This window comes from Lissotriton helveticus, chromosome 7 (assembly GCF_964261635.1).
Source record: "Lissotriton helveticus chromosome 7, aLisHel1.1, whole genome shotgun sequence".
NCBI classification, from domain to species: domain Eukaryota; kingdom Metazoa; phylum Chordata; class Amphibia; order Caudata; family Salamandridae; genus Lissotriton; species Lissotriton helveticus.
Genome location: NC_136068.1, coordinates 588,508,246 through 588,528,666, shown reverse-complemented (window position 1 = coordinate 588,528,666; position 20,421 = coordinate 588,508,246). Strand labels below are relative to the sequence as shown.

The 20,421-nt window shown below is 43.5% G+C and overlaps 1 protein-coding gene across 1 annotated transcript in view; it reads left to right on the top strand.

Annotated features, from left to right (window-relative positions):
* N4BP3 (NEDD4 binding protein 3) overlaps positions 1 to 20,421 on the top strand; it is an 83,021-nt gene that overhangs the window by 44,662 nt on the left and 17,938 nt on the right. Inside the window, exon 2 of the mRNA XM_078652736.1 lies at positions 17,248 to 17,655. Coding sequence (XP_078508862.1) covers positions 17,278 to 17,655 — 378 coding nt within the window. The 5' untranslated portion in view covers positions 17,248 to 17,277. The remainder of the gene's footprint in view (positions 1 to 17,247; positions 17,656 to 20,421) is intronic.

Sequence of the window (20,421 nt, the reverse complement as noted above, 5' to 3'; positions counted from 1 at the left end):
CTTATAATAGTATTACTTTATTATTTTGAAGTTTTTACACTTGTTAACAATGTCTGAGCATAGGTTGCACCTCATTAATGCAAGCTCCGCTCTACAATATAGTAATAAATAATAGAAAGGTGACCAATAAACCTTTTCCCCGCCCCCTGGCTGTGCTTGCTTCCCTGCCCCCTGGCTGTGCTTGCTTCCCTGCCCCCTGGCTGTGCTTGCTTCCCTGCCCCCTGGCTGTGCTTGCTTCCCTGCCCCCTGGCTGTGCTTGCTTCCCTGCCCCCTGGCTGTGCTTGCTTCCCTGCCCCCTCGCTGTGCTCTGGGTGTGTGTCAGTCACATCTTGGATCAGCCACAGGAGTATTTTTGTTTCATCTTCTGTATGAGGGACTATTAGATTAAGCTATTGACATTGTAAATGACAATGCCATTTATTTATCTGTTTTCAAAACCAACACATAAATAAACAATTTGTCATTTACAATGCTAATAGCTCTATCTTTGGCAAAGGCAAAACCTTTGCATTGTAAATGCTTGTTTTTAGGTTGGCTCCAGGTACTGGAATGTAATAGGAGCAGAGATAAAGCAATGAGATTATGGTCTGACCAGTCCACGGGTATGGGGTCTTCTGTAGTGAGCAGTTCTCTCTTGGCTATTAAGTAAATATTTGAGCATTTACTATGGGTAAGTCTGAAGCCGTGTTAGGTCATTTTCAGGGAGGAACCAGGAGAAGAGCTTGACTGTTGCATCATTTGTGTTACCTCCTGTGAAAATCAAAAACTCCAAGAAAGAAAACATCATTTCTGAAAATATATTGGCTTGTCATAATTACCAATCACTTCTTAATAAATGTGGCATTAGCGCCAGGAAGGCGATAACAACCAATAGAGGAATTGCGCTCTGGGTGGAGTTCAAGAGTTCGGCATTGAAATGAGGAAAAATATTTTTTTTAAATCTCTTTGTATTGAAGGGAGTTCCTGAAGATAATTGCAACACCTCCCAAAGTCCTCCCTTCACAATCGCATCTATTGATGCAGTAAGGTGACGGTCTATGATCCGGTGGGCAGTGTCCTTAAACCAGGACTCCGTAAGAATGAGAAGATAAAGATTGTAGTAGGCAAAAGTGTGTGCAAGTTCCATCTTGTGGTTCACCGCTTACTGTTGAGAAGCATGCAAGACTGGCTCAGTGGTTATGGTGAAGGGAGAGTTCAGGGATTCAATCAAAATAATGTTTTTCTTGACCACAGTCCTTGGTAACTAGGTCTGGCATTTAGATCTCTGCAACAAAATGGTTGGCATGTTCTTAGTGAGGTTGACTATAGAGGATGGGCAGGCAGAAGCTCTGGAGGATCAAGGGTGTGAGAGCAATAGTCTGCGAGCAGGGTGAAAATGTCTTCTTGTGAGAGATCGAGACAGGTGCTGTCTGGACTTGGTATATGGTTGTTCCTTGGCCTTGTGCACTAGATATATTCATCCATCACTTGGGGAGATGGCGATTTCACTGGAACAGTAAATGTACACCTTTGGTGAGACAGTAAATGGAACAGTAAATGTACACCTTTGGTGAGACAGTAAATAGTCTAAGTGGGAAAGCGTTGATGTAAGGAGATCAATCTTGTGTTTTAGGAGATTCAGTTTGGTAGAGCTGACCCAATGCTGATATTTGTTTTATGCTTTTGCTGTAGTCTGGGACCCAGCTGTAGATGATGGGATGGAGGACTTGAGAACCTGACCCTTTGATTCCCTTTTGAGACATGGTGGTTGCACATGTGTTTCTATGCCTCCACTCCTGTTATACACCTTGTCTTCCGGGGCGGTGTACTTCATTCATTAAACCTACTCTGCCTGTGCACTACCCACTTGGGTTGTGTGCTTGCTTGACATCCCCTTCTGCCAACACATTCACATTCTCTATAGAATCAGCTTTGTCCCCCACACTGTTTCTATCTATATGACAGAATGAAGTGTCTGCATAACCGTGATCATTTGTTTCAGGATGGACGCATGAGGCTTCCACCCCCACCCGTGCGGTTCCACCCCTCTCTTCTCTATCCATGTGCGTGGCTCAGATGCCATGGTTCCTTATGAGTGGCATGGGGCAGGGTGTTGGTCATCAGTGAACAAGAGACCCTCTTTACAATTCTGGAATGTCCCTTTGTTCTTTGTGGCCGCGGCTCCTCCCTAGTTCCCTATCTCCAGAATAGGTGGTTTAAATGTTTGGCTTAGGGCTGGACCCAGCATCAATCCCTGACTAAATGTTTGGTGGGTTTGCCTAGTAAAAGCCTGCAAATTTAGCCCTGAAACTGATTGGCTGGCACCAAAAGTCTTAAGCAAAGTATAATCCCCGATTGGAGTTGGGGTTCCTTCCCAGTTTCCTCCAAAGAAGAATATATCCTACAGGCAGGCAGTGCATAAGGAAGTGTGTCCTCCACTTTAGCTTGGTACTTATGTCCTCAAGTATGGAACGACGCTGCAGTCCTTCTTCCTCAATCTGAGATGAAGTCCTGCCTGGAAGATTGCCTTCCACATGCCATCTATATAGCTGTCTAGAGAAAGAGATGCACCCAAGTCCAAGGATTGAGAAAGAGGTTGAGGACAGCCTTCCTCCCTATCCTGAGTTTGTAATCTGCCTGAGGCACAGGCGTAGGGGTGTCTCTGGCAGGCCCGGTTCTTGCTGTTGGGTCCGGTGGGCCAGGCCCACCCAAACATGAGCCTGGCCCATCCAAGCATGAGCCTTGGCCCTGGCAGGGACGGTTCAAAGGCCAGTAGTAAATATTCACTTCATTTAAAACGTTCCTCCAAACGTTGTTAGTCTTCCTGTTCTGGGAGTTGTGTGATTGGGGGTGCCTGTGAGAGAGCCCAGACCCAATCACGCATTTCCTTTTAGAAAGGTGGGCTGTGTCCCCGCCCACTCGTTCAGATGAAATAGGGGCATGGCGATGGGGGACAAATCCTCTCTTTGGCACTGGGTAACCTTAACCATTATGCTGTTTGGATATTTACTTTTCTATTCCACACTTGAGAGAAAATGTTTGTTTCTCCGGATTCACCTTTCCTGGCCCCTGCAGCTGCTTATCAGATTGGGCTGTGACTAGAAACCAAGCAGGTGAGAGAATGTCTGGCTATTTGTTCTTTTTAAAATCACCAGGGAAGGCCCAGCAAGATACATACTTCATGTATGCTTTATTTAAACAGTTTTTATCATTATCAAGGCTGGCTCACAATAAAAATGTGCAGATAACTTGTGATTAATGATCCTGCCAATCCTTTGTCTGTTGGTAGTTTTGAAATGCAGATAAACTGCATTTTATGTGGATAGCTCAGTGGGTTACTGCCTTTGTCACAGAGATTCTTGTGTTACTTGCAGTTCAGAAATTACAATCCTATCATAAGACAGTGACCCATGAACTGTCATCAAAACAGCTGCATGCAAACCTGAATGATAGTTTTTTGTCAGTGTTGTAATATAACTTCCCCAGTCTCTCATTATTCTAATGTTGCTAAGAAGAGTTTGTTTGGGCAGATATACCTTTTTATCAGTATTGCCAACCCCTAACCACTGGGGTTTGCTTTAAATCCTGAGTTTGTGCTTCTCCAGAACAGACCCTCTTAAAATATACTGCCCACCAGTATGGATGACATGAGATTCCTACACCTCGTAATTCTCATCGGTTTATGTGACATTCCCTGTAGACTTATTTACATATTTGCATGATTGATTCTCTCTATATAATGTGTGTGTGATGTAAAGTACGGTCACACCCTACACGGATGTGAGTAGCCCTATACAACAAATGAAATGCATATGAGAGGGTGGCTACGGAGAGATGATGGGTGCTGGTGGAGGGTGGTAGTGAGGGTCTCCGAGAAGGAGGTCAATGGCGGAGGGGCTACAGAGAGATGAAGGGCGCTGGAGGTGGGTGGCACGTGAGGGAATCCGAGGAGGTCAATAAGGGGGGGGCTACAGAGAGATGAGGGGCAAGGCCGGCACTAAGCAACCCTCACACCGTTCAGCCCTTTATGAGCTGTTAAGAGGTGCTTGTTGGGGGCTGAGAGGAGGAGGGGCATCTATTCAGATGCAAACAGCCCTAACTGGGTCAAGTCTATGCAAATTAGAGGGGCCTCGCACATTCCCCTTCTGCCCAGGGCCCCAAAAATCCTAGAACCGGCCCTGGGGAGGGGCACTGGTGGAGGATGGCAGTGAGGGAATCTGAGGAGGAGGTCAATAGGGGGAGGGGCTACGGAGAGATGAGGGGCACTGGAAGAGGGTGGTAGTGAGGGAGTGGGAGAAGGTCAATAGGGGGCTACGGAGAGATGAGGGGCGCTGGTGGAGGGTGGTAGTTAGGGAGTCTGAGGAGGAGGTCAATAGGGGGAGGAGCTACAGAGTTGTGGGGCACTGGAGGAGGGTGGTAGTGGGGGAGTCCGAAAAGGAGGTAAATAGGGGGGGCTACAGAGAGATGAGGGGCACTGGTGGAGGGTGGTAGTGAGGGAATCCGAGGAGAAGGTCAATAGTGGCAGGGGCTACGGAGAGATGAGGGGCGCTGGTGGAGGGTGGCAGTGAGAGAACCAAGGAGGAGGTCAATGGGGGGCTACGGAGAGATAAGGGGCGCTGGTGGAGGGTGGCAGTGAGAGAACCAAGGAGGAGGTCCATGGGGGGCTACGGAGAGATGAGGGGCGCTGGTGGAGGGTGGCAGTGAGGGAATCTAAGGAGGAGGTCAATAGGGGGGCTACGGAGAGATGAGGGGTGCTGGTGGCTGGTGGCGGGTGGCAGTGAGGGAATCCGATGAGGAGGTTATGAGGGAGAGCCCGAGAAGTGACACTTGCCTGATACTCTCACCTCAGAAACCCCCTCTTCCCATCAAAGGGACATTACATGAAAATAAGCACTTTTTGAGAGTGATAACATTAAAAGAGAGATTTCGAAAGAAAAGAATGTGTTTTACTGGGTCCTTGTAAGACTAAGGAGAGATAAAGGAGGGCCCTGAAGCAGGCATATAGGTCACAAATCGGACCCGCAGTTTTCTTCAATTTCTGAAGCCAAGCATGGTCTCTTGTGTTCAAGAGAGAGCTTCAGTAACATTGCAGATGTGCAGCTGGGTCAGCAATGAAGTAGTGACCTTGCCTGAGCAGTTTGCTCACAAAAGTATACTTTTATTAATTAATTTATTTATAAAGTTTTATATAGTGCGAACATGACCCGTGATGGATGTAAGAGAAAAATAGTAGACAAGAGAACAGTCTCATATATGAGAGAGGTACAATCAGAGAAAATTAACAAGTTGAGGAACTTAACCTCCATAGGAAATCGGCAAGATAGTAGGCATGATCAACAAATGAATAAAAGTCCAGGGTAAGATCAAGAGGCAAAAGGTGTGATTTAATGCAAAAATGTGTTCATCAGAAGGGCTTTCACTTTTTTTTTTGAAGGAGGCGGTAGACAAAATTATACTGATTTCTGGAGGCAGGGAGTTCCACATTTTTCGGGTAATACATAAGAAGGCTCTGTTGTAATATTTCTTTATGTGGAAAATCTGTGGTTTCAGCAGCAGGAAGCTGGTACTTCTCGAGGATCTGCATCCACCAGATAATTCAAGTTTTTGTGCCAAATACCTAGGAGTATTGAAATTTAAGCCTTTGAGTCCTGCATGCAATGTTTAGTTGTATTCTTGTCTCATAAGGGAGTCCATTCATGGATTTTAGATCCTTGGAGATGTCTGTTTTTGTTTGTTTCTGTGATTAGTCTGGTTGCAGTGTTTAGCGAGGCCCTTAGAGGGGCCATCTTGAATCTAGGCAGGCCACAGAGTGTAGCACTCCCATAATCCAGCCTGGGAATGACTAGAGCTTGGACTGCAGATTTAAGTTCGTAATGGGGAGGAAGTGTTTTAATTTCCTTAAAATACTCATCTGATAATTTGCTCCTTTGGTGGCGGTGCTGATGTGATTCTGCTTGTTGAGGTATTTGTCGAGTGTATTTCCCAGAGCTCTTGCGTAGTCCTTAATGTGACGTGAGCAGTTGAGGGCAGTTAGATGCTTTATCCATAGGTCGATCTTGAGATTGTGGTTGGGTGGGGTAATGAGGAGGAATTCCGTTTTGACAGCGTTTAGTTTGAGATGTTTGCGAGTTAGCTAGTTCTGAGTATTTTGTAGAGTTGTGTTGAGACATGATGTCTTCTGGGGAGGAGACTTTCAAGTACAGTTTGGTGTCATATGATAATGAATATTAGAGGACTTCAAGGAGATTGCTAGAAGTTTCATGAATAGGTTGAGAGAGTGGATGAAAGGCCAGACCCCTGTGGGTCCCTTAAGGTGACCACAGTGGACTTGGACACACAGTATACTGATGAAGAATCTTGATTCATGTTCCACCCACGCCCCAGTCTAAGATTTCCTCACCAGTACTGCAGACCCAGCTCCTTCTGTCCTCTTTGTACAGAAGCAAATGGGACCAAGATCTCTTTGGTGGGCTATGGGGTGACTGATAACACTTGGGGCACCCTAGATTGAACCCTTAGCATGACCTCTAGGTCTCCTTTTAGTAGTTTCACGCTCCCTTTGCTGTGGAGTCTCATGCCTCCTCCCAAATGGCCCTGCTTCGTAGAAAGCGAATGGTAAAATAATTTTTGATTACAGGTGGTGATTCAGAGCAAATGGGCTTTCAAGTTTTCCTGCTATGCCTTGCAATAAATAACTGGAATTCTTAGATCCACAGACATGGGGGGTGGGGTATGTGTGGGGGGGGGAACCAGGCAGTGGGAGGGTAACCTATTTTGACCACACCTGGCTGGGTCTAAGTCCCGCATTGTGAGGTTCAGTACTCTGGATGCATCGTAAAGTGGAAACGGCAACTGCCCAGTTTGTAGATACTGACCCATGATGTCCATTCGTGGACAAAACCATTAACCTGAGTCAAGGGAGTGACTGAGAAACCAGTGGACTTTGAAAAACTTTTCTCTTCAACTGCTTCCGGCTTGAAACATAAACACTGTACCATAACAACCTGAGCCGGATTAAAAGTGCCCTGCCCGTAAATTTTTATTTAAGCCATATAATGAACTTTATTTCCGGTATTGGTAGTCCTTTGTCCTTAACCATAAGCATTAGCCACGTTGAGATTTCCCTATTGTGTTCTTTAACTGATTTATTGTTCTACTCTTTGCTTTAATACATAGCCTGTCAGAGAAATGCCACTTGCGTGGCATACACAATTGTTTATTGTGGTAAGTATCCTGTTCTATTGCACCTCCTGAGCCCAAGCCTATAAGCGTCTCCTTGAGTAAGTGTTGATGCCTGAACTACAAGTACAGAATCAAAGAAACTTGGGAAGCCATGGGTAACCTCTTCAAGAACAGTCTCCAGGACTCTTGGCAGTGATGAAGAGGAACTACAGTGCGAAACATTGATGTCACATCATAGACCTGCGGCACATCCACCCTCCTCTCACACCCACCCTGCTATCACAGCCACCCTCTTCTCAGCTTTGTCATTCCCACCGTCTGTGTGCTCACCCTAAGCTGCCCACAGAAAGAGACTGGTTATATATTAATTCTGAGTCCAGTTTACTTTATCAGTTAAACAAACGAACACTTCGCCAAGAATGCATCAGAAGCCTCCTTGCCTGAGCGTGGGAACTAGTGGCGCAACGTCACACATTGGAGACCTGGCCACACCCGCGCACCACCAGGTAATCCCATGCCCTTGCCTCACACCTCCGTAGCAGTAGTAATTGTAAACCATTTTTATTACATTCTATGATAACACCTTATACAATAAATCATTTGATTGGACACTGTCACATGAATTTGTACTGTTACTCATTTAATTAGATTAATATATACAATATTGAATTTCTTTGGTTTAAAAGGTTGCTGCTATTGGGGAATGGCCGTGGATTCTGTACTCTCCTTATGAATATTTTATAAGGAAGTTTTAATGAATTGAATTGTAATTTATCTATTGTGGTTTCCCGTTGTATTTAAAGACTATGGTCTAAATAAACAGAGTTTCATTCAAAGAGTTTCGTTCACACGAATTTGGTGAAGCATTACAACACCTGTAAACATTTTTCATATGGGGTAATTTCATCACACATTGTGCATGTCCCATATCGGTTTCTGTTATGCATATCAAAATCATTCTGATATCCATTGTTCTTTTCCTAAGGGCAAATCGGATATACATTGCCTCCGTATGATTCCACTCTCATTTACGTCTCAAATATAATCCATTGCATAAAGCCTTGGCCAAATGTGATTGGTCCTGTGCCTTCTTCATTGACTCTTTGGTGGCACCGAGGTTTAATTTACAGTCGCTCTGCATGACTCACACATTGTTCCAAGCCAAAGGAGATCCCTTCTCCGTGGTTGAGCTTGCCTAACCTACACTCTGTCTCGTCAACTACGGGTTGTTTCTTAGTGCTCTGAGGCTCTTGAAGGTCGACCTTCTTTCTCACACTCGGCGGAGTTCAGTGGAATTCTTTTTCAGAGGGAACATGAGCTCTGGAAGATCACCTGAAACTGAGACCACCATTGAAGAACTGGCTGTTCAAACAAGATTGCCTATTCTGTAATCTAACTCTTTTTTATTTACAATGTCGCCAGATTATCACACTGTTGAATTGTTTGAAAAACCTTTATGGTAATTCGACAAATCTTGTGCAACTTGTTTGGTAATTTTTAAGATGCTCCATCTTCTCTACTGAACGGTTGCCCTGCCAGTGGGATCTTCAAGTCGAATCCGGTTGGTATATTGAGTCAAATGTGATTCTGCTTCATGTACAAGAAGCGATCATCACAGTTTGATATCCTCTGCACCTGTGATGAATACAGACCCCATAGGGTTATCTTTGTCATTGCCTTTGTCCAGTCATCAAACCTTTACCTTTCTACAACGTCATGTCGCGTAATCTCCTGTGTCTTTAAACAGGACAGGCTCTGTCTATACAATTATTGCTACTAAAATGTTGCTTCCATTTGCGTTTCCTGTATGGGACTAGGGAGAATTTGTATCTGTGGCCAACGCACCACATGTGCTTACTTCATTGATTACCTAAAAGCTTTTCAGACTAGTAGATAAATGGCACAGTACTCCACTGGCCAAGAACAGCTTCTATCCTGCATTTCAGTCATAAACCGCCCGCTGGGTAACCAGCTGTTTTCCACTATTGCATTTGATTTAACAGACAGGTCTCCTGGTTTATTTCCATATAATTGGAGGGAAACGGCCATTACAACGCGGGCGTTTCCACAAAAACATTTACCACGCATTCATTCAACGCATGCGTGGTTACAGCGACAGCCTTTACCACGCATACCTTTACTACGAGATACGTAGTAAAGGCATGTGTGGTAAATGCAAAAAAAAAAGGGTGGTTTGGGGGGTTTCCCCCCCCAAAAAATAAAGCGTAGGATTAAAAAGGGGGGTTGGGGGGGTCTCCCCCCCCCCCCCCAAAACGAACCTTAAATGCCGAAGCAATCAGCGTCGTTAGAGAGGAAGCTGGAATAAACTTCCACTTCCTCTTTACGACGGACAAGCGACGTGACCTACGTAACAAACGAAGATGAAGAGGAGACGAGTTAAAAAGGTAAGGGGAATTTTAGTTTAAAAAAAAAAAAGAAAAGATTAAGGGTTAAGGGCAGGGGTAATAATAAGGAGTGAGGGCCGGTGTCATGTAATGGGAGAGGTATAACCTTTAAAACGAGTATGCCCTCACCATGCATAAATTTACAACGAAAATCGTTGTAAATCTATGCGTGGTAAAGGAAAATTCGTGGTAAAGGTGATGCGTGGAAAACGAATTCCGTTGTAACGCATGCGTGGAAAAGGCATGCGTTGCAACGGAATTCGTAGTAACGACATACAACCATAATTGGATAGACCTCATTTTTAAATGGAAAATCTTGAGGCACTGTAATTTCTGAATGTGAGTCACAATTTAAAAATGAACTGGGCCTCCCAGTTTCTATTTCCCATGCACAGGGAGGATATCGGTTTTAATGGGTAATTTCCTAAGTGTGGAACCTCTAGACTTGCCTTTGAAATCAGACATCACAGATGCCCCAAAATCGAGGATTCCTAGACAAATCAGACAACAGTGTCTCCTCTACTATGGCGGAGGAGTACTGCCCCCCCCCCACCCCCACCATCGGCAGCCACAAAACTCTAAAAATAAAACGATAACACAGGTTTATTATAATTTTATTTTTAACACAAACGACGTCTTGGGGGCAGGGCCAGACGATGACAGGCTGGAGGGAGAGTGTTTGGCACTGCTGTCAGTGCGCATGTTGGTTTGGCTGGCTGTCTCAGGATGGCCAATTCGACATGCGCATTGCGATGTCTCCAGCCAGAGCTGTATTTATTACTAGCTTGGAGACGGCAGGCACAGGATCCCAGTCTGGGAGCACAAATCGCTCATGCATAAGAGCAGCATCAGGATTGGCCGTAGAGGAGTTTGGGAGCCTGTGCAGTGCAGCAGAAGAGTACCAAGTAGGCGATGCGGCGAGTGGAAGGGAAGTGGTTTTATTTTTCATTTTTTGATCGTCCGTTCCCCCATACCCTCTGCCCCGCTATTCTTCCCTGAAACCAGCTGCCACTGAAATCACATCCTGTGCTTCAGTATGCACATTCCTGTGATGCAAATACGTGAAAAAACTGTACAGTGTGCATCCGAATACTGTCCCAAGTACATGTTATCACAGCTCAATCACATCCTGTTCTTTGTAGCAGCTTAGGTCGCCGATGCTTATGGCACAATAAAAAAAGTATATTTGCCTTTTAAAGACCTGTTAATACCCTAAAAAAATTTTTTTAAATGGCAACTGTTGAGATAGAAATGTCCTCTTCTTGGTTCTAGAGAGCGTGTGCCTGTGCCCTACGTTAAACTTCTAGCAAAGTCCCATTCAGTGTCCTCACCTGTTCACTGAGTGGCTTCTCTATGAAATGTTTGAAATTCCAGAGCAGGGCATTTCAGTCGGGAGGGGCACATGGAGTAAAAACCCTTTTTTTATGTTTTTGTTTTTTGGAGTGCCTCCTGTCCTCCTACCGGGGTGAGACTAGCAGTGGTGGCAGCATTAATATTGGTATAATTGCCAGGGCCTTTTTGACCGTCTCTTTCAGGGTAGAGATGACTTGGAGCGTCTTCTGTCTGCAGTCTCCTTAGTTGCACCAGTGCTGCATCTAGGATGCGCACAGAGTGTGTGTTAGCACTGTTGTATGGGTGCAGCCAGCAGGAATACATCTTGGGATGTGTGGATAGCTATACAAAACAAGCATTGGCAAAGCCAATAGGCTTTGCCTTGGACACAAATTGGGATTTGACAGTGACATGCTGTACAAAGCCGAAAGAAATGAAGTACCCCAAGACACCCTCTTAAACTAAATAAAGCACAACTCGCATTACACAATAGGAAATAGATAGTGAGACGACAAAATATCCCTCAAAAAAGTGTAAGCCAAAGGATATCTACAGAAGTGTAGGGCTTGGTGGAGAATGACCTGAAAATGTCCTCTTCCATAAAAGGCTAACGCGCTTCCCAAATAGAAGAATTTAATGGGGGAACTGAGTCACATACAGCAGCAGAAACATTTCTGCTAAACGAGTGAGATATCGCTGTGTTGTGCTTTCTGCTGAAACGCCACTCCTGGCAGACGCACAATGCAGATACGCAAAAATATCAAAGTTAAAAACCCACACACTTCCGACAGGCTCCAGCGCCGTCTGAGAGGCCCGCCAGGCACGTATGCCACCACTCTGCAAATGTGAAAAAACACGCAGCAGTCATTTAAAGTTGGTTTCATGTCAATTTTCTGGGAAATTAGTCATGCTACTCATTCCTGCTTAGATCCCCTTTTCTGCTTAGAAACAAGTATCTGCAAAATCAACCGGTTATAACCTGTTAACTTTACTAATGCTAACAAGCTGCTGCGATATGTATGTATATATATATTCACTGAAAAAACCATAGGTTATAAACCATATATAGTTAGGAATTAGCATTTAAAAAACCTTACTTTACTCACACAAAACCATTGAAATTCCATATATAGTTAGTTGTACTAACTATATATCGCGCACCCGCAATCCACTGCTGATCATGTCACATATTACATCATTCATGACATGGTCAGTGACATCACTGATGACATCACTGATGACATCTCAAATGACATCACTGATGACATCACTGATGACATCTCAAATGACATCACTGATGACATCACTGATGACATCTCATTTGACATTACTGATCACATCACTGATGACATCATTCATGTGATAATACGATGAACCTCTTCAGACTGTAATATAACCTTAGATACACTCAGTGTAAACACAGACTCACAGATTGTCACTCATCCATGAAGTTACACACACACCTAGTCAGTCATGCAAACAATCAATCACACCTCCATTTCCTTAACTATACAGTTAAACACACCTTACTTATTCAAACATATACTAAAACATATTTACTCACTTATACAATCCTGGATACAAGTTCACAATGATCCATACAGCCACTCACACATTCACTGGCTCTTATGCACAGTTATTTATATATGTCAACTCTCACATGTACTGTATTTTACATATGTACTTACTTTGACATGTAGCACTGGGATATCTATTCACTCACCAATACAGTCATGCACACAGTCAACCGCCCATACAGCTGTTTCCACATGCACTTTTGAACCCATACATCTATGCAGAGAGTCATACACCACCCAGCCACCCATACACACTCTCAGTCTCCCATACAAATACTTGGGCAACCAATCAATAACCCATATAGTTAATCATATAGCTACTGATCAACACATGCAGCAGTTTACAGAACAACAGACATAATGATGCACAAATTAAGACAGTTTAGTCACTAACCCATGCACTCAGTGAGACACATTTAATCACTCACTCATACAGTCAGTCATGCACCTACTAAATCCTTTGTTCAGACACTTCTACATCCACTCATTCTTCAATATGTAAGACATATTTTAACTTTACAGAAACATACAGTCACTGGATGTTGTCATCAGTGATGTCATCAGTGATGTCATTTGAGATGTCATCAGTGATGTCATCAGTGATGTCATTTGAGATGTCATCAGTGATGTCATCAGTGATGTCACTGACCATGTCATGAATGATGTAATATGTGACATGATCAGCAGTGGATTGCGGGTGCGCGATATATAGTTAGTACAACTAACTATATATGGAATTTCAATGGTTTTGTGTGAGTAAAGTAAGGTTTTTTAAATGCTAATTCCTAACTATATATGGTTTATAACCTATGGTTTTTTCAGTGAATTTTCAAGGTTTTGTAAATGCTAATTCCTAACTATATATGGTCTATAACCTATGGATTTTTCAGTGAAAATATATATATATATATATATATATATATATATATATATATATATATATATATATATATATATAACATTTCTATGGCAAAATGAAACCCCTTATTTTGTTCCTTTTCAAATTAAATGTATTAAGTGTTACCACTTTATTCCAATCAAGATGACTTCAGGTGTGCCATACTTTTGTCATAAGTAAGACTGTTAGCGTTCTAGTTGTTCTTTAAAAACTCTGGGACATTCTGTCACTGGGCTATAGTTGGGCTACATCTGGCTGATATTTGGGCTACATTTGTTTTTTTTTGTCTCTGGCGGCCATCTTTGGGCTTCATTGGGCTTCATTGGGCTACATTGGGCTACATTTGGGCTCCAACATATATATAGCCCAATGTAGCCCAATATATATTTTTCAAAGTTAATTTTCGTAAAAACCACTGTAGCATATATCTTGAGACATAGCAAAGGCACATCGGGCTACCAGTCCCTACAATTTTGCCAAGTTTCGTGGAAATCCATTCAGCCGTTCGAGCTAAAAGTGAGTCCAACCGCCCTATGGAAAACTCAATGTTAAAAACACGTTTTGGGACCCCCCTTTTTTCTCGGCCCCCGCTTGACGAAACCCCCCCAAATTTTCAGGGGCTGCTCAGAAACAAAATGTTCCATTTTCCAGAAAATTTCAGCCAATTCCGTCCTCAAACGCCAAAGTTATTCAACATAGAATTTTCAAAAATCCCATAGGAAAAAAATCCTAACTATATATACCTACTGGCGACCGCCAGTAGGTTATATATATATATATATATATGTATATATATATATATATATATATATATATATATATATATGTGTGTGTGTGTATGTCTCTTTAATTAACCGATCTTAGAAGAATCGGTCAATTTAAAAAGAAAGTGCAATCGCTATGGGGAGAGCAGCAGGCGGGGAGCGGAAGGGGGGATTGGTACATCAGTCACTTTGGGAGCAGCGTACGGGAACAGACTAACTTTAATCGATCTGTACTTGGTCCCTGCTCCACAGAAATGACCGGAAATGTTTTACCTGCACTGTCCAATTAAGGAGCCTGTAAATAAGAGTGACGCAAAATTGCACAAATGGTAAGTGTGCCCCAAGCCCTTTTCGGTATACAACCGAGACGCTGGTGCATGCTCTCACAGACCCGACCCTAATGAACGGCTTTAGCCAAGGCTGCCTTAGTTCTTTGTTCCACCTGCTGGCCGGCCTGGACTTAATCTGATCTTTCCCAGCTATGTCTACAATAGCTAGACTCTGGCTGCTGAGTGCGCCAGCTATATCCTTTCTTTGGTTTCACGTGGTAGTAAACACCAGAACCTTCCTGCCCATTCCCCAAGAATGTCACTGCAGTCAAGTTGAAGCAATTAGGGGCCAGGGATGCCTTTTCTTTCCCTTTGCAGTTTAGCTTCCTTTTTTCTGTCCTGACATTTCCAGTTCCTCACTCTACTACATTTGGGTGGTAAAGGATGTGTCTTTCCCTGTTTGGGTCATAGATGCTAGGTTCTATACTATCTGGAACCAGCTTGGGGAAAGCTGTTGGAAGACACCTGGTCATATAGGATCTGACTGAAGGAGTGTTCTAAAATGTTCACATGGCAGAAAACTGATTAGTCGAGAAAACATATTGATCAGTTGCCTTGCTCACAGCGCCATGAATCAAGGATTCTCATTGATCAGTGCCCGATCCCACACAGTAGTGTGGGAGGGAGAGGACTTCTGTGTGTCAGGGCTGAGATCTTTGATTCCTAGTCTCCTATTCATTTAGGGGGCAACTTCAAGCGAAACCCTGCCAGAAGAGATTTAAAGGCTGCCTGAAGAAGGACCTGCCTACTGGATACACAGGGATTGATGTACTCCACCTCCCAAATGAGGACCTGCCTTGTGGAGTTTACCAAGCAGCTCTGTGCAAGTAACTTGCATCCTAACAAGGCCAGGGACACATTTTAATGGTGCTGGAGAAATGGGACTAGTTTTGCCCTACTCTTGTGAATCGAAATTAAAGAAATGTACATGTTTATATCCCCTCGTGTAATTTATAATTTGGTGCAAAAAATGCCTACTGCAACAGCACAGGAACAGAGAGAGCAGCTGCTGCTGTTTGTGATATCTGTTGCATTTAGTGCTATTTTCTTAGCGAAAAATGCCATCCTCTGGTCCATTTTGGACATAATGGTGCCTTTTGTGCTGAGAAAACGTAGAGTTACCCTCCTCGCTTAATTCCGCATACATTTGCTGTAATTTCGTGTAATTACAATACTGCAAATTACGACCACTTCTATTCCTAACCTTGTTGGAGGGGCTGAATCTGTCTCGAGGGAAGATGTCAGCTCTCAGTGCAGAGGGTTGCCGGAAGTGGGCCTCTACCCATGGACGCTGTGTAGAAGAGATCACAGGTGTGCAAGAAAGATACAGGACCAACATTGCATGGGGATAAGGGGTGACATTTTTTAATATTTTGTTATTTCAACTTCTAAACTGTGAAGGGAATGTGCAGTATTTTCTTCTGTGCTTTTATTGTCTCTGAACAGTTGGGGCCCTGAGTCAGGGCGCCATTTGCCTGTGTAAAAATGCCTTTAAAGTCAAGTGCAGCATTTCTCCAGAATAGTGCAAGAACGCTTAACAGAGGTAGGATGCAATTACAAGGTACATGCACACCGTGCAGGGAGCGTGTATTAATTGTGTAATAATGCACATCCCTGAAGGCGTAGTTAAGGTGTAACAGTGGAAGGGGTATAATCACTAATAACACATTGGTTGTTGTTGTGTAAAAGTAGAGCGCGCGGGAGAGTAGTTAATGTGTAATAACGCTATTTTAAGGTTGTAGTTGGTGTGCAGTTAAATGTAGCAAAGGCAATGCTTATATTATTTGGTAACGCACAGCTAGGGTTTTAGCACCTCGGTGTCTGGGGTGCGGTTCTAGGTTTGGCTGCCGTCTGATGTGTGGTTATAAGAGTCCACAAGAGTTTATGTTGGGTTGTGGTGTTAACACCAAGGGATGCTGTCATTATCCAAGCAATCAAAGTGTGGGTGTGGGTTCCTTTGCAGGTCATAGTGTGTGTTGCTTCGGTAACAGACCAGGGTTGGGTTACGTGACTATCCACAGTTTGTGGGGTTACTGGAAGCATTAGAAGTTGTGGCTTTGCAGAGGCAGCGGTGGTAATGCAGGGTAGGATTTGGGTCTGGCAGCAGTTCTGTGGTTGAGGGAGCCAGCAGTAGTTCAGGTAGAAAAATTGTGTTTTTGCAGAAACGGCATCAGTGAATGATAGGGTTGTTGAATGGGTTAAGCAGCAACCTGGTTTGGTAGCAGGTGACTGTGTAGGTTGGACAGCAAGAGTAAAGGGTGGAGAACAAGAGGAGTAGTTCTGGTGCCAGGCGTGCGAATGGCATCACACCAGGTGATTTATAACAGGATCAACAGTTCTTCAGCAAGGTGAATAGCGGTCCAGGGAGCAACCAGTCCAAGATAGGGCTGTCAGAATAGTCACCTTCGAGTATGGCGTGTGTCCGGCGGAGAGCATTGCAAAATCGCAAAATAGCTGCTGTTTTACACCCCAAATGTAGCTGAAAGTGCTGGCAAAAGTTTTGAGTTCGATCCTATGGGCAAGCCCAATGTAGCATTAAATGGTTTGGCAATGACCCACGAAGGAGAATGTGGGGATGGCAGGGCAGAGTAGGTTTATGGAGGCTGCAGAAGACCAAAGTCGGGATTTTGACTCTCCACCTGTCCAGGGTGTAGTTTTGGGCGTGGTAGCACTACATAGCATACCTTTGGGGTTAGTAGAAGTCCATGGTAGAGTTTTTGAGACACTGGTTTAAACTCTAACATCTTGACACATTTTTCTGTTCCTATTTCCCATACGCAGTTCTGCTCTTCAGTCTACATCTGATTCTCCATGGCTCAGACTTGTCATGTGACCTATGACCCAGGTTGCCTTCGTGACCCTGTAAGTTACCAGTGTGCTATGGGAAGTGTGGGCAGCTTGATCGAAAAACAGGACTTTGCGGATGATGCAAGTTTTGACCGGAGAATCCCTCAGGGTTGTCGCCATCCCGGATCTAACAAAGGAGGCATCCAACGGGAGGTTCTCAGCTACCTGAACATCACAAAAAAGGACTGGAAAAGTGGTAACAAGCCGGCTGGAGGACTGCCTTTTCGACGAGAGCACAGCGTGGATGAGCGAGAGAATGGCTATCCTAATAACCATTCCAAAGATCGCCGGGGGACTGACTTCACGAAGACCTCTCTCCCCGAAAGGGGTCGCTATGATAAGGTGAGTGTCCAGCTCATTACATTCCAAGTACCTTCCTTGTCACATGAAGTTACGCTTCCCCTTAGTATCAGGCGTACCATAATGTCCTCTTTTCTAATCTTCTCCCTGGATTCATCGGATAATTTTAGCTTCCTCCTAGGTGAGCCCACCTCTCTCACATACTCGCTCAGTCTATTTCCCTCCCTGCTCCTACTTCTTACTTCACTCTCCTGCTCTCTTGAACTGTCTCCTGCCCCTCTTGGTTTTTGGACTGTATTAATTTAAAGTTAATATACTTAAATGTGTCCACTTTTTATTGACTAGAATTAAACAGACATCCTGAACCGCTTCGTATCCCATTCAACCAGGACCGACTTTGCCTTCTTCATTTAAGCTCTCCAGATTCTCGTTTCTTTCATGTCTTTCTTACCATGTTAGGTATCTATTTACCACTGGCCTTTTCCGACACTCTTCTCCCCTGTATTTTCATTCTCTGGTTCCCCTTCACCAGGTTCTCCCACATGTATCATATTGCAACCTGCCACTCTTATATAGACCTTTACCGAAAAGTAATGTGCAATCGTCGTGAAAATGACAGTAACACTTTCTAAAATCACAAACAAAATAATAAATACATTAACAAATAAGATTTCTGTTAGTCCTATGTTTATGTTGTAGCCTGAGAGCCTGTTGTTCCACAGCAAGGTGTAATAAATGCCCTAAATAATCCCGAGTGACTGACAAGAGCGTCAGAACTCCACCTGGACATGATACTAAATGAAATTTCCACGTTGAAGACAAATTACACGAGCTTTCCCCCTCAGTAATGCAGCAAAAGGCTTTAATGCAAAGGTAAATAACACTGAGGAAACCAAAAAAACTCGTGGAATCCCAGTCTGTAGAAAGAGTGCATCCCACATTAAAGCCTTAGCAAATCCACAGGTTCCTACAATTGTTTACATGGTAGATAAAAAAAAATGTATGCCTCAGTTGGAGATACTTTCATATTCAAGGCATTAGACCATAAAAAGAGATGGGGTTTTTGAGACTCTAAATCATGGCTGCTCTCTTGAAATAACTACTGCTTTTACAGCATTGGGGGAAAATTAACTTTTTCACCTTGTTTAAATTCTATTTAATACGTTTTTATTTCTGTAGGCCAGTAGTGTCCAACATACATACACGTACAACATCTGGATTCACACCAGATTTTTAGGATAAATACTAACTGATGTATAGAATTCAATCCATGTATGTACATTTACCTTATATGGCTGTCAAGAAATGTTGGCCTGGGAATGGCCCTCATATGCCTGCATTTGACTTCTCTGCCGCTGTTGGTCTCTTCCCAGCCCACCCTACACAGATAACTGGGTACGATGATTGCTTATTCATGCCTAAAGTAAGCAGTCAGCCGGGTAAAGGTGACAATGTAACTTTGGGAAAGTGTCAGGAGCTTTACTTCATACTCAGCGTACTGATCAATTTTTCATCCCTTTCAATTTACAGATTGTGTAGCATATGGTAGATTGTGACAAATCCATAATTATATAAAACATGCTGCACAACTGAATCTTTCTTGAGGCTGTCCTATCAGTACTGACTTTTCATATGATGGGACCTTGGGTTATGTCTGTGAAGCTGCAAGAGATTAGTAGTGTTTATACTGAGTAGGGCCAATAGAAAAATTTGATGCTGCGGCCTCTGGTGCATAAACATGAATTTGAGTACCTGCCACATGATCCACCTTCTCCAAGATTTGCCCATTTTCCCAAAATATATTTTATCACTCCTGCAGATCAAAAGTTATTAAAATTGCTGCAACTGTGATACCCCACACCCAACTCTATACAAACATTATCTGGTCAACTCCCAGCTGCTGATTGATATATCCATGCATTTAAAAAAGGGGACACATTTCCATAGACAGTATAAACACCCTCAATTAATGGCTTGGGTCATGGGCTTTTTTTGACTGCAGCAGAAAACAAAGACATACACTTATTAAGACTTTGTTTTTCTACCTCTCCTTGTAAAGCGCTCTGATACCCGCAAGGGTCATGTTCACGCTATAAAAAACCTTTAAAATATAAAATAAAATTAGTACTGCGGACGAAAGGGCAGCTGTCTTTAAGACTTCTAGTGGCTTTTTTTTTTAAATGTACATAGTGGAGTATGTGGCTCCACCCAGAGGAGTTCTTATGCTATTGGTGCTCTCATGCTATTGGCTGTTTGTGCATCATTCCGACTCCTATTGAATGTTTGCATCAAGTGCACAAGGGCTAGTGACATACTTAAACGGTGCCGTGCTCTTGTGAAGGAAAGTTGCAAAAAGCAATGTAATCCAAATGACCAGTAGGCTCTCCTTAAGATAAGAATTGCGGTGTCCTAGTACAAGCAGATCTTCACTAGATATTAGCCCTCTCCAATGTAGATATTGGAACAGCACTTTTTTTTTAGGGCGGCAACATTTTGGCACCAATAGCAGACTTGATGAGGGCCATCACTGGGACAGTATCAAAAGACAACCTAAAAAGATAATGAAGAACTAGCCACCAAATAGAAAGGGACATCAAACACCAAAGGCGACGAATGGAGCGTTGGGATTCCCTAGGCGGGAGGTCTTTGAGATTGTAGGACAGATCGATTACCTCTCTTGGAAGGAATTAGCTCCTCCATTGCAAATGGTTTTCTTGCTGAATTGAATGCTCCTAGTCTTTCTCCAGTCCTTCAAGACTGGGGAGTCTTGGTACTTGTTATCAAAAGTGATTCCCTGGGGCAAAACCA